General features: G+C 51.8%; 5 protein-coding genes across 5 annotated transcripts; 3 read left to right on the top strand and 2 right to left on the bottom strand.

Annotated features, from left to right (window-relative positions):
- Positions 1 to 454: 454 nt before the first annotated feature.
- Aspvir_005617 (putative GABA permease) lies at positions 455 to 2,196 on the top strand (the record flags this gene model as incomplete). Its single annotated transcript, XM_043268830.1, has 5 exons — positions 455 to 698; positions 755 to 922; positions 977 to 1,326; positions 1,379 to 2,098; positions 2,137 to 2,196. 5 exons carry the CDS (start codon positions 455 to 457, stop codon positions 2,194 to 2,196), a joined length of 1,542 nt encoding a protein of 513 aa, XP_043124765.1.
- Positions 2,197 to 2,699: 503 nt separating this feature from the next.
- On the top strand, positions 2,700 to 4,770 carry Aspvir_005616 (DUF4246 domain-containing protein; the record flags this gene model as incomplete). The annotated part of the gene is made up of 7 exons (XM_043268829.1): positions 2,700 to 2,702; positions 2,733 to 3,078; positions 3,179 to 3,255; positions 3,384 to 3,707; positions 3,764 to 4,329; positions 4,383 to 4,511; positions 4,656 to 4,770. 7 exons carry the CDS (start codon positions 2,700 to 2,702, stop codon positions 4,768 to 4,770), a joined length of 1,560 nt encoding a protein of 519 aa, XP_043124764.1.
- An 84-nt stretch (positions 4,771 to 4,854) lies between these two features.
- On the bottom strand, positions 4,855 to 5,830 carry Aspvir_005615 (putative mitochondrial methylglutaconyl-CoA hydratase (Auh); the record flags this gene model as incomplete). The annotated part of the gene is made up of 2 exons (XM_043268828.1): positions 4,855 to 5,425; positions 5,481 to 5,830. The coding sequence occupies 2 exons, from the start codon at positions 5,828 to 5,830 to the stop codon at positions 4,855 to 4,857; spliced, it is 921 nt and encodes a 306-aa protein (XP_043124763.1).
- Positions 5,831 to 6,146: 316 nt separating this feature from the next.
- Positions 6,147 to 9,571, bottom strand: Aspvir_005614 (uncharacterized protein; the record flags this gene model as incomplete). The annotated part of the gene is made up of 2 exons (XM_043268827.1): positions 6,147 to 9,401; positions 9,485 to 9,571. The coding sequence occupies 2 exons, from the start codon at positions 9,569 to 9,571 to the stop codon at positions 6,147 to 6,149; spliced, it is 3,342 nt and encodes a 1,113-aa protein (XP_043124762.1).
- A 685-nt stretch (positions 9,572 to 10,256) lies between these two features.
- Positions 10,257 to 12,925, top strand: Aspvir_005613 (uncharacterized protein; the record flags this gene model as incomplete). Its single annotated transcript, XM_043268826.1, has 2 exons — positions 10,257 to 10,480; positions 10,540 to 12,925. 2 exons carry the CDS (start codon positions 10,257 to 10,259, stop codon positions 12,923 to 12,925), a joined length of 2,610 nt encoding a protein of 869 aa, XP_043124761.1.
- Between the last annotated feature and the right edge of the window lie 704 nt (positions 12,926 to 13,629).

Genomic DNA, 13,629 nt, shown 5'->3' with positions numbered 1-13,629 from the left:
TAGGAGGCTTAATCGATGCACTCTGCTTAACACTCAGAAGTCCATCATGGCATAAAGCAATCAATTTCTGGCCCGAGCTTTGTGTCACCCTCAGTGTTGAACAATGTGCTGCATTGCAGTGTACGTTCTGGACTCTCTGGCGCGTTGTACAAGGCAGCGGTGAGAAAGAAAAGACAATGAGCAATTATTGCGCTTATAACCAGCGTTTTATGCGCTTATCTTCAAATGAGTCTGCATTGAAGGGCTGTGGAATGAAGCATCCTTAGAAGGTCGTATGAATGGGTACGCTCTTGATATCCCTTACTTCATATTTCATACCAACTCCGGACTGTGGCCTTCATTCCACTACCAGGCTGATACTACCAGGGTGATAAAAAATTCATATAATGCGATGACATACCCGGCTTGCACAGCAGGCTTCAATATCTTCGAGAGTTTGGAACACGGTTGCAAGATGGCCAGTTCCAAGACGAAAAGTTCAAGCATCGTGGCGGCCGACGATGCCTTGCCCCAAGCACCACGCCAGCAAAGGGAGCTCCCACGGCAATTCTCTGCAACATCAGCTCTGTCGTTTGCTTATATTGTCACAAACTCCTGGGTTGGTTATTCGGGGACCTTCGCCACTGCGTTGCTGGCCGGTGGAGGGCCAGCCGTTTTTTACGGTGTTATAGTGGCCGCGGTCGTGTGCACTATCATCAGTACGCCTAACGTTTCTCAATTGCTTGTAGTACGCTGATTCGATATGCTATCTCAGCCCTGGGTCTTGCCGAGTTGGCATCTGCGTTTCCGTCGAGCGGAGGACAATACCATTTCACGTTTATGGTCTCGTCACCAAAGACTCGGACGCCCTGTGCTTTTGTATGTGGCTGGCTCAGCTGTCTTTCCTGGTGTCTGGCCACCGTGTCTGGCACCATTTTTACCGGTATGTCATGAGTTTCTGTGAGACTTTTGAGTAGGCTCAACTTACGATGAAAAGCTCAAGCGATTCTTGCGCTCGTCTCGTTCCTGAAAGAGGACTATCAGCCCAGGCAGTGGCCGACGTACCTAGTCTTTCTTGCTCTTATTGCACTGGCGACGGGAATGGTTTGTCTCCTCGCGCACTGGTTGCCGCGACTGCAGGAGGTCATGTTCTGGAGCAGCATATCTGCCTTTGTCGTGTGTCTCGCCGCGGTTCTCGGAATGAGCAAAAGCAAGCAACCTGCCCGCGTTGTTTTCACCCAGTACGAGAATGAGACGGGATGGCCCGACGGCTTGTCGTTCCTCATAGGACTCGGGACCTGCATGTACATGTTCTGCGCTACCGACGCAGCGACACATATTGCCGAGGCATGGCTCATGAATTCAGATGTCCGCACTTCGAGTGACTGACTATTCGCAGGAGGTCCCGGATCCAGGCCGGACTATTCCCAAGGTGATGTGGCTAACGCCCGTGATTGGGATTGCCACGACGGTGCCGTTTGTTGTGGCCACCTTATTCGCGACAATCGACCTAGACGAGATCGTCCGGTCCGAACTGCCTATCCTGACGCTGTATCATCAAGCGACGGGTAGCAAAGACGTAGCCGCCATCTTCACCGTCTGGCTTATTTTCAATTACTTTGGAGGTACGCTCGCCGGGCTCGCGACATCCGGCCGCATGGCTTGGGCTTTTGCCCGGGACAACGGGCTGCCCTTTTCCAGAACGTTAGCCACAGTGCATCCGCGATTCCAAACGCCCGTCGCCTCGACAGTTGCCTGTGCCGCGCTGATGGCACTGTACGGCCTTATCTACATTGCATCCAGCACGGCATACAGCAGCATCGTCTCGATGGCGATCCTGTCCATGAACGTGACGTATGTGATTCCGCAGGGCATCCTGCTCTTCCGAGGACGGGAGAAAATCCTTGTCGACCGCTACTTTGATTTAGGGCGGTATGGAGTCTTTGTCAATGCGTTCTCGTGTCTGTGGGTTGGGCTGTATACAGTCATCTTCTGTTTCCCGACGATCATGCCGCCCACGCCGTCCAATATGAACTATCTGGCTCCTGTTGTTGTCGCAATCGTCGTCTTGATTCTTGCGGTATGGTACGGTGGGAAGAAGAAGACGTTTTCTGGGCCGGTGAGTATGCAGCATAAGTAAGGCAGGCTGTAGTTTAGTTAGAAATGCACCATAAGGCCATATGGCTGGGCCCAGTCCGGGGCAACCTTGGACAGTAGACCCGTCCACCCATCCTTTCAGACTCTTTTCTCGGGCTACAATCATACAATCACCGCGTACCTCTCTAAATCAGGCGCCAAAACCTTGGCTTTGATTCGTCCGTATTGTCCCGCCTGAATCCTGAGGCTGCTAGCAGCTGGCAGCCTAATCACCACGCGACTGAAGCCTCAGTTGTGGTGATTGACAGGAGAACTTCCCAAGTGTTGTATACAAGATCAGCAAGCTCATCTCATCTATCCTCTCAGTTGCAATGGCCTCTGCGCAGTCGCGTTTCGAATTACCGGGTTTCTCCTTGCCCCTGAACTCCACCATGGGGCGTGTCAAGTTCCCGAATGAGCTGGATGACTCCTACATCTTACCGTAAGCTGATTGTGGTTCCAAAATTGAGGGCAACCTGACAGGAACAGCCGTTTGACTACGCATCGAGAAATATTGATGATGCGAGCAATGAATTCCATCACTGATAAGCTGGACTGGGACAAGAAGGCATGTAATGTAGTCCATGGTATGAACACACTTATACTGACTTGCTTAGGTATTCAATGATGAGATCACTGCCAAATGGCGCAAAGAAATTCAGGATAGTGGAGAAGATGTCAGTGAGCAAATGTTAGAGTGGATCATCAAAGAAGCACAGTGGAAATCCAAGGTCTTCCAAGACACTAAGCATATTGTCGCATTTGACATAGGTGTGGTCAAATCAGATGTTGCCATACCGGAAGAATTACAACAGGCTCTTAAAGCGGCTGTCCATCCACTTGAGGCTGAGGGGCAGAAGGACTATCATCCTGGAATAGATAATATGGTGGTTGACCTAGTTGACCCATCATTATTCCCTGTGGTATATGGTCGAACGCGCATCCTGCCAGATCGACTCATCAGTCTAGAAGCTTTTGCGAACCATATTGGGGAAGGCAAAATACTCCATGTCCGCCCAGAAGAGGAGTCTTTTACAGCGCTACATGACTGGGCTTTGTACAGGTGCAGGAGGCACCCCATTCGACCCTACAGCCTCAGGTTTCAATGGCTACCCTGTGACATTCACTTTGGACCAGATGGTGAATGTCAGATTGCATCATATATTAACAATCTACATCCCCGGCAACACCGAGTGCTGTACAGAGTCATTGAAAAGATTCTAACTAGAATCATCCCTATGTGGAACAAAACTTTGACTCTCATGCAGAATGAATATGAACGCATTAAATACTATGCAGTGGAGTATGATGAACATCCAGAACCTGAGCCAGAGCCAGAGCCGGCAGATGAAGATGAAGAGAATAGTGATGTATACTGGGAGAGACACCGGGCATGGCAAAGACGACAGCCCATTAAACTACCAGAACCGGGATGCTTCGTCCCAGACACTGTTATTGCATGCAACCAGGTCAATCTCCGCCAGGAATTTGCTGAGCGAGGGCTCCAGGTTATTGTTAAGCTGGCGAACATCGAGCTAACACCAGAGAAGCCTGAGTATGAAGGGGATTCCTGGCATATTAAAGGGCAACTGGTGAGTCTATCAGTATGGTTGATTGATTAATGAGCCTCATCCTAAATAACGAATAGAATGAGCATATCTGTGCTACAGCCATCTACTACTATGATAGTGAGAATATCACAGAGAACACTCTTGCATTCCGTCAACGGGCAAGCAGAAGTAAGGTTGAGGATATTGAATATGAACCATCCCGGCATGAATTTCTTCAACAGGTCTTTGGCTTTGGGCCTGATGTGGATGGTTCTAATGAAACCAACGTCACACAGCTGCTGGGTAGTATTAAGACCTGCCAGGGACGTCTTCTTACCTTTCCTAATATCCTCCAACATCGTGTGGCGCCTTTTTCGCTGGCAGACCAGTCTAAACCAGGCCATCGCAAGATCCTTGCATTTTTCCTTGTGGATCCGCATCTGCCTATCATTTCATCAGCGAATGTGCCACCTCAGCAAGAGGACTGGTGGAGAGAACGACAGGAGCTTGTTAGCTGTTTGCTTAGGGAAAGACTGCCTGCCGAACTGCAGGGCATGGTGATGGAGTCATTCGATGCTTCCCCCATCACAATGGAGGAGGCTAAGCAGTACCGAAAGGAGCTGATGGAGGAGCGTTCGTCCAAGTCGGCGGTGCAGAACGAGAGGTTCGAGGTGGGCAACTTTGCCTTATCATAAAGGTCTAACTCCATATCTATAGCTTGGCAAGTTTTGAGTGCCGCAGTGGAGCTCCGCGGTTTAGCGGTGATAATGTGCCGGATTTCTTGCGAGTCATGGACAACCTCTTTCGCAGATATCTTATCTCTGAGAAGCAGTTGCTGAAAGAAGAGTATGCAAGATCTGATAAAGCACAGAAGATCTTCAATCTTCATTAGTATCAAACGGAAGGAAACGGAGGTGGGCAGCTTTGTCCGTCAATTCCATTTGGTGTCAGAAAGATTGCAGAAGGACGACTTACTGACATGGTCTTCAGTGTCGTGATTGCAGAGGCCCTGGCCCAGGAGTCAAGCCTTGCAATCGTGGCGAAGCGAGAGTCTTCACCTTCGATGACCTACCGGGCAGTGTCCAGTCACAAATGCTCTCCTTAAGTTAAGCAGCAAATATAGAACCTAGCAGGATCCATAGCCTGTTTACCATTACAGCAGATAAATGCTATCTCGTAGATATCTTATCTACCTCCCCCGAAAAGCAGGCTTCCTCTTCTCTGCAAAAGCTCTAAGCGCCTCATACCGATCCTCCGTCTCAATCACCCCATTATACGCCTCATTCTCCGCCGCCTCGCCCCGCTGATACCCCCCAACCGCCTGAATCGCCTGCCTGATCGCAATCGGGCCCCCCTCACAAATATCCAGCGCCAGCTTAATACTCTCCCTCAGCACCTTCTCCCTCGCAACCCCCTCCTTCCCCTCCTCCTCGGGCAAAATCTCCACAAGCCGATCACAAAGACCCAGGAAGTACGCCTCGGGGCCCGACACCCTCCGTCCCGTGAGAATCATGTCCCGCGCGCGGTTCACCCCAATCAGCGCAGGGAGACGGTACGTGCCGCCCGCGCCGGGGATAATCGCCAGCCGGGTCTCGGGTAAGCCGACGATAGCAGACGAGCCGAAGACGCGCAGGTGCGTGCACAGCGCGAGCTCGAGGCCGCCGCCCAGCGCTGTGGAGGAGATGGCGGAGATGGTGGGGATCTGGAGCGCGGCGAGGTCGTGGAATGTGCCGCGGAGTTTGGTGAGGAATTCGTTTGTCCTGGACCCCAGGTCAACTAGATCCTAGTAATGCAGGTGGTGGTGGTGGTACTTACTCCTCCTTTGTCATCTTCGCGCGCTCTTTGAGGTCCGCGCCGGCGCAGAAGGCGGCGTCGGCGTTGCTGGCGATGATCAGGGCGCGGGTTGGGCCTGTGCCGCCTTCGGCGGCGATGGAGTGGATTTGCTTGGAGAGGGCGTCGAGAAGGGTCCGTGAGAGGGCGTTACGGGCTTTGGGGCGGTTTAGCAGGAGGACGCGGACGCTGCCGGAGCCCGGCGCGGGGACTTGTTGGGTTTGGATGACGGCGTCGTCGGTGCTGGTGCTGTAGCGGGAGATGGTGACGCGGAGCGAGACGATGCGAGGGGAGCTCGAGAGAGCGGGTGCGAGGCGTGGGAGTCGGGGCGGCATTTCAATATCGATTGGAGTTTAGAATACAGAGCTTGAGAATACAGAGCTTGAGAATACAGAGCTTGAGAATACAGAGCTTGAAGCAGGTAAGATTGAGCACAGTCGGAAATGAAATAAAGAATTAAGAAGATGGATGTTGAAGCTCTTCGGTCGTTCTCCAACTCGCGGGGAAAGCTTTACACCCGCTGTGGGGAACCGAAGAATGCCGCGGATAAGCGGATGATCATTTTCGAATGTAGACGACAAGCGAAAGGGTATCTATCGTGATTGATTGCCACTAAATGAATATATATACAGAATCTAATGTACAGACTTGCTAAGGTTCCCAGTGTAAATACTCCCAGACTTCATCATCGCTTGGCCAGGAACCCCACAGCGGAGTCGCCGCGACAATCTCATATGCCTCTTGCACCTTCAAATCGGACACGCTCGCGTCTGAATCCGAGACATCGTTGGAAAGAGATTCACCCCCGGCCATTGACTCCGACGGCAAATTGTCAGATGAACCCCAAGGTCGTTTCCCTCCGTATCCTTCGAGAAACACCCGGAGTGCAACCAGAGTACGCCGCATCATGCGATCGCCGTTCATATGCTCATCAGACGCCTCTTTGAGGGTGGTGGCATTCTGGCTCATCCATCGAAGCAATTTCAACAGGCCGTCATGATCCCCAGCCAGCCCTAGCGCTCTGACGAATGCGTGTAGAACGGCTGGAGAAGGCACGTGAAGCATAGGAGGAACAGCCACCGGCGGACTTGTGGCACTCTCGAAACTGCCTGCCGAACGCTCACCGAAAGGGGCATTTCTCGGATCCGAAAGGACAAGCTGGTCAAAGTTTTCCTTGAGAATGGCCAGTCCACTCCGAACCATGTCCTCAAAATGGGGACGCAGTACCTTGGAGTGTTTGGTGCTCCCTCGCCGTGCTGCTTCATGAACAATTGCCAGGCCCTCTTCTGCGGCATTTGGATGTTTCAAACCTGCCATCACAGCCTTTGAGAAGCTGGCGCAAAGGACCTGATGCCCCTGCAGACCAGGCTCGATTGCACGTTCTTTCATCCAACCGATGACCTCGACCATCTCATACCAGGCAAGCACACGTTGTGCACTGCGGCTCATCCTGCGATATGGCGTTCTGATGCGATCCTTGCTCAGCGCTGTCAAGAGATGAATCCACGGAGGGGTGAAACGGGAGTTTCGAAGTTTCAACAGCTGAATCGCATGCGACAAGGTTTTCGGATGCTGCAAGGTACTGCTTGCTCCTGAGACATGAACAGTGGAAAACAGCGTGGAGGTTTTCGGCTTGTTCGGATGAATATTACTCATGATAATGGGAAAGAGATCGGCCGTGCGAATATCATGCCGTTCCAGGTGCAAGGAGTCAAGACTCGAAAAGTTGCAAAGAAAGCCTATGAAAGACGAAAAGAGATAGTCCGGCAGTTCATCCAAACCCTTTGAATCCAACGCATCATAATCCGACGTACGTTCCCACACAGTGCACAAAGCTTGGATTTGTTCGTTCGACAAGTCACTGCAACTGAGATAATCCAATCCGCAATTGAATGTTGGCGCAGATCGCAGAAGCAAAGCCAAAAATCTTCCGGATGGACGAATACCCTGGGAAAGCATCTGTTTGAGAAGCTCTTCCAGGGTAGGAGGCTCCGTGTGTACGTAAATCAAATCGCGGGCGGAAGCAGGTTCCGCGAAGACTTCCAGGCCATCGCCTGGTAAAGAATGGCTGACATGGTCGAAGTCCTTCTCCAGCGCTTTTCTCCGGAAAATCAATTTCTCAGCCATGGCGACATAGATACTCGCTCGCGGCGGTAGGCCTTGATCTTGATATGACAGAAAACAAGCCCAGGCCTCCCGCACCGTGCGCGTGGCGCGGATTCGGGCCACCCAGACTGCATGATGATCCGGCTTGCTTCCAGCAGGCCCACGTAGCAGTTGCGGTCGACGCATCAAGGCCCTAGTTTGAACCGTCGGGCTTTTGTCCGTGTCCCAGCCTGCCAATATCCCAGAAACCTCTTCCCAGCGACTGTGAGAGTAGCCTGCCTCTCTCATTTGAGCCATCACGCGCATGGCGCGACTCTTCATTCCTTCGTTCCCTCGTTGGGAGTCGATTCCAAGCTTTTCTTCCTTCCACGGTGGCCACGATGGTGACTTTAGTTCTGCCGACTGCCGTTCGGCGGACGTCTTCTTGTGGGCCAATTGCACAGCAATGATACCTTGATAGCCCTGCCGCGTCACCGGAAGGACCGGATTGTGTCCTGCCATAGCCTTGAGGAGTTCGAATTGAGCTTGTTGCTGTACCGAAACGAATTTGAAAGGGCCTGCTTTGCAAGGTAACGAGAGCAGCCAGAGACATGCGTTGAACTTGTCAGCCATGAACTGGTTCCTACGGTGCCTGGCGATCTCCGAAATCTCTTGGTCGTTTCTTAGCAGAGTCAGATAGGATGCGAAGGCACGCGCGATGGTGAGCTGGGCTTGTGGCCATACTTCCCGAGCATGACGAAGCAGACGGGTAACGAACGCGAAACACGTAGTAGGGTCGATGAGGGGTTCTGTCTGTTGTGAATCGAGGCTGCCCTCGAGCTCCTGGGCAGTGCATTGTACGCGCATGAAGACGTCGAAACGCGGAATTTTTCGGCCAGTGATGATGTGCAGGGAATAAATTAGAAGCATGCGAAAAGTCTTCGCGTCGAGGCTTTGTCTGCGCAGGAGAAGTAGAGGAATGAACGGAGGTATAAGACGACGTTGGGAACCAGGTCTGGCTCCCTCAGCAGACTCAGCCATCAAAATTCGGAGAGCAGCCTCGTGAGAGGTGTTGCTCCTGAGAATCCATGACCAAAGCAACACATCGCTGGGGCTGCAATGCCGTGCCGTCAAATACTCGATGATCTTTGGCGGGAACGCCCGTCGCAATACGGCATCCAGCTCTTGCATCGCTTCGGTATCATCATGTGCTCTATGTACCCGGCCCAAGATAGGATCCACAAACCGTATCCAATCCGCAAGAATAGTCTGCAACGATAATCTCGGTTGTTTGCGAGGCGCTTCTCTCTGCCATTCCCCATAATCACTCACGATGAGATCCAAAGGCTGCGTCTGACCGCGTCCATCTCCGGTACTGCGTGCAGAAGTATGGAGAACATCGAGTAGATACTGCGTAGGGGTCACGATGGAGGATCGTGTTCCCTTCACTTTCGTGGCCTTTCGAGAAGACGTCGCTTTCTTTTCGGAGTATTCGGTCAAAGTTGCATCGTGCTCGTTTGGGTATACATTGACAATTGACGGTGAATTGTCCGATTCGCCAGAGCTTTCGTTACCTCCGGAGAGGTGCTTCGAGCCCGAGGGCGAAAACGATCGGCTCAATTGAGACTGATTTCGGATCCTGCACCAGAAGTTATGCCAACAATCTTCCTCGCCATTTGCATCAATCAGCCGCTCATTCTCTGGAGGAGCGGCAGTGCTGATATAACTGTATTCCCGGAAACCCCCGGCCGAACACAGGAAACCACTGCGATGCCATTTCGTCGGGTGTGTAGGAAGTGAAAAGCTTTTGGGGAAGCGGTTCTAATGCGATCAAAGAATGAAACGTTAGCAAAGCTTCCAATATAGTCATTGGTTTGCCTAGAAAAGAGTCCATCCTCTCGTACCTTTGGCCATGGACAATTGTTAATCAAATGCGCCGCTCTCAGAGAGGCCCCCGAGCGGCTCGGAACATGATTGAAGACCGATGACATCCATGAAGAGAATCATGAGGAGGCTGCTGAGGAGCCAGAAACGGAACCAAAGAAGCCTCCCGACACAAGTGGGAGCATCAATTAGAATTTGTTTGTAGGAAGTTGAGGAATAGTACTACAAGTAGTGCTCTACGATACTCTGGTACTCCGAAGGAAAATGCCTAATCACGTGAGCGGCTGTCACGTTTTTGGCGCGCATCGACCGGATCTCCCTCTTTACCTTAACTTAGTGAATCTCCCTCCCGCCTTTGCAGTCCGAGACCAAGCCGTCGTCGTTGTTTTCGTTTTCTAAATCCGATTATCTCTTCTTTTTACTTGTAGTCATCCACAATTTGAGGATACTCGTTGTCCTGTACCTGTGACTTTCGCCCCACCGCGGGATAGAGTCGCGAATTCCTCTGTACGAGTTGCGACCCTTATCCTTCGCTCGGCCCTGTAACGATTGGCGCATGCGCATCGGAGATCGAGCAAGCCTCAAAACACCGATATTCTTTCAGGAACTCGGGGTCTCAGTTCCGGTTTTCGTCTCAACATTCACTCCTACCTTCTGATCTCTTCGCGTCGCGGGGATTTATTCGCCCGAAAATCTCCTAGATCGACTCCTGGGACGAAGTCAATTTTCGTCCTCGCGTTCAAGGAGCCAAAAAAAACACTGCAACAACGGCGCACTTCCGGACTTGAAGCCATGAGCGCAGACGAAGGCGGGGAGACGCTTTCAATTCCCGCCACCAACGGCGAACCTCAATCCGCGACTCCAGATCCGCCTGTACTGTCGACGCCTGGAAAGCGAAAGCGTGGATCGAGCCATGATGTTCATGCTGCCCAGGATGCAGGTACTTCTGAGTTGCAGGTTCAGGAAAGGGTGAAGCTCCACGAAACGCTGTGTAATCTCGTGGATATCCTCAGCAAGTGCGTATCACCCCTGCCTTGTTGATCCCTCGTACTCGAGTTTAACTGACGTGTTCCAGGAATGATACCGAACTTCAGCTACTCTCTTGCCCTCTTCCGTCGTCACCTGCGAAGCCGCGTTCGAAACGCGCAAAAATATCAGGAGAGAAAGACGAAAGCACTAGCATACAAGCGAGGGTTGCGTCGGATCGTTACAATACGCTCTCTGAATTTCTGAGTGATATCGACAGAGCCTCCACAGCTGTAATCGAGCGGAGCAAAGCTCAAAGCAGTGAGGGCGAAGCCACCGACGGCAACCGCCTGACAGAGACGGTCAATCGGATTGCGGCATTCAAAAAACTTTTGAATAGTCTGGTGCGCCAGGCTTCTGTGGGCCAGGCCAGCGTCAAGAGGGAGAGCACGGAAGACGACTCAGAGGCTCCAGGAAAATCAACACCCTCTACCACTGAAGGTCGAAGCGATAATGTGGTTCTCACCATTCTTGGTAACCCATCCAATCCGAAACAGCTATATTCCAGCTTGCAAAAATCTGTTAAGGTTTCTCTGCCTTCTGGTGAATCAGTCGCAGAGAAGTACGTGGAAGTACAAACACCTTTGCGTGAGATTGGCTTGCCCAATGGTATCGCGACCACCAAAATTGCGGCTTACAACACAGAGAACAAGCCCAAAGAGTCCAAGCGAACCTTTGGCGACGTGTTCACACCTCGTCCAACACTGCCGCAATTAGAGTCGCCCCGCAGGGCCAGGTCGTCGTCTCGTACTGCTCCTGGAGGTTGGATTGACCCATTTGAAGCAGTCACAAACTACAAGGCCTTTCCTGGCGAGCGAAATAACTATTGCCTTGCGCCTCTTCCTTCGGGCCAATGGCTCCAGTACGGCGGAATCACCTCATCCCCTTCTTTCTGGGATCGACGACAAAAGCAACAATCCGCTCAGCCGCACGGAGACGAGAGATATTATGAGGATCCTGCTCTGTGGACAGATGACGACTCGTCTCTGTTGCAGGGCGTGTATTCTTCATTCGCACCTTCGTTTGACAGCTCAGGAGCCATTGTTCAAGCTGATTCAAAGGACATGGTATGGTGGGGAAAACGGGGAACGAAACGCTTGTACACCCTCCTTACCAAGACCTGCTCAGAGGAGCCTCAAGAAGCATCGGAAGTATCCGCGACAGAGCAACCTGGCAACATTGGTGAATTGGACGAAAGCACTTTGGAAGAGATGGTCAAGTCATTCAACCCTGAAGACTTTGCTGAGCATATCTCACTTACCAATACTTTGGAGAAAGAAAAGGAAGAAGCAGAATCGAAGGGAATGGATGACCTGTTACGCGATGTTTCTGAACTGCTGGAGACTCTGAGCTCATATCAGAAGATCCGCAACCTGGAACTACCAGCTCCAGGCGGTGAACCCAAAGAGACAGCAACAGACCAAGGCAACCCATCTCATGCGTCTGCAGCAGAACAGGGTATCTATGAGACACTCAAATCCAGCCTTGCCGCTCTCGTCTCAAACCTACCGCCATACGCCGTTGCCAAGTTGGACGGTGACCAACTAGCCGAATTAAATATCAGTACAAAGATTTTGGTCGATAATCCGGACTATCACGGCATAATGGAGAAGGATGACTTTACCCTGCAGCAGGAGCGGGCCGCGGCGATGGCTGCTGGGCAAAACCGAACATCTACACCCAGCCGCTCTGGAAGCTATCAGGCAGGTTACAACCAGCGGGCCTATACTGCTAACGCTCGGGTACAACAACCGCAAGCTGGTTTCCAGGCGCCCCAGCCGTATTACGGCGGAAGACAGCCTTCGACCTCAGGGCCTTATACCTCAGGCCCTCCACAACACTATGCTAATGTTCGCCCTCCGGCAACGCCTACTCAGCGGCCCGCATTTGTGCCAGGATACCAACAACCTACTCCGCAATATAATCAGGCCAATCTTCAGCAGTTCCAGCGTCCGGGCCAGAACGGCTACAGCCCCTATGCGGCACCGCAAGCTTTACCGCCTGCTCAAGCTTCTCCGCAGGCGTACGCGCCCAGGCCTGCACAGGCTGGAGCATACGCCCCGCAGTATGCTGCAGGGCGTAGTGGCTCGCCGCAGAAGCAGCCAGCATATGCCTCGCCTCGGACACGGGCACCATATATGGCGCCAGGCTCTGCAACCCCCCAGCAGCGGTATGTCCCGCCGCAGCAACCACCCAATTACAACTACCCTTCCAACCAAGCTGCCCCGGCGCCAAACACCTACTCCAACTCTGCCGCTGCAATGACTTATGCTCGGAGTGCTGCTGAGCAGGCTGCATTGATGGACCGGAACAAAGCACAATTAGCGCAACAAACCCGGCAGAGCTCAACACCTCAGCCTACTACGGATGCCAGCTCCCAAGACCGAAGTATAACGCCAGCAATCAAGCAAAATGGTACTCCTGTACCTTCGTGACGGTTTTCTCTTTTCTCATTTGCTAATATTCGTTCTCTTGAGGCGTGGTTACGGTGACACAGTGATGATTCGATTCGGATTGGGCATGCCTTACTGTACTTCTCACTTTCCTTCTCTTTCTTTTTGTTAGATTGGCGGCTGGGAAGTCAGACTCAAGACCGTTTTCATGTTGATTTCAACCATAACGTTATTATTATCACCTTTTTTCACCACTGAGTCAAATGTGTAACTGCTAAATGATTGCTGTTCTTCCCTGAGTGACTTCCTTCCGTCTTCTCTTCGTGATCTTCTTCTCTTTGTTACTTTTAATGCTTTACCCGCAACAACTGCTGCCGTTTGCCTATACTCTGGGATGGAGTTTCTTAGCGATCGGCGCGGAATGCTTTCAAAGAATGGTTTGGGTGGTTTTGTCCGGTCGGTAGGGAGTCGAACGTGGACATGTTCTCTAGTTTTACAGATTGCGGCTTTATCAATATGAATCCAATTCAAGCTCTTCTACTTTACTTTTGAGGATTGAATGGCACTGTCTTTCGTGAAGTGACTTGTCATTAACGTAGTATACATCATTCTATGAATACATGGTCACCAGTACTATCTCATAATGCCAGTTCGTCAATGGCTGTTCTGTCTCTTTCCGTATATGACCTAGAGGCTAATCCCGGAAGGACATTATCCAGGGGTAAGAGAAACGCGTCGAGTCGTTA

This window comes from Aspergillus viridinutans (assembly GCF_018404265.1).
Source record: "Aspergillus viridinutans IFM 47045 DNA, scaffold_3, whole genome shotgun sequence".
NCBI classification, from domain to species: Eukaryota; Fungi; Ascomycota; class Eurotiomycetes; order Eurotiales; family Aspergillaceae; genus Aspergillus; species Aspergillus viridinutans.
The sequence above is the reverse complement of the archived record's forward strand: the minus strand, read 5'-3'. Positions and strand labels throughout refer to the sequence as shown.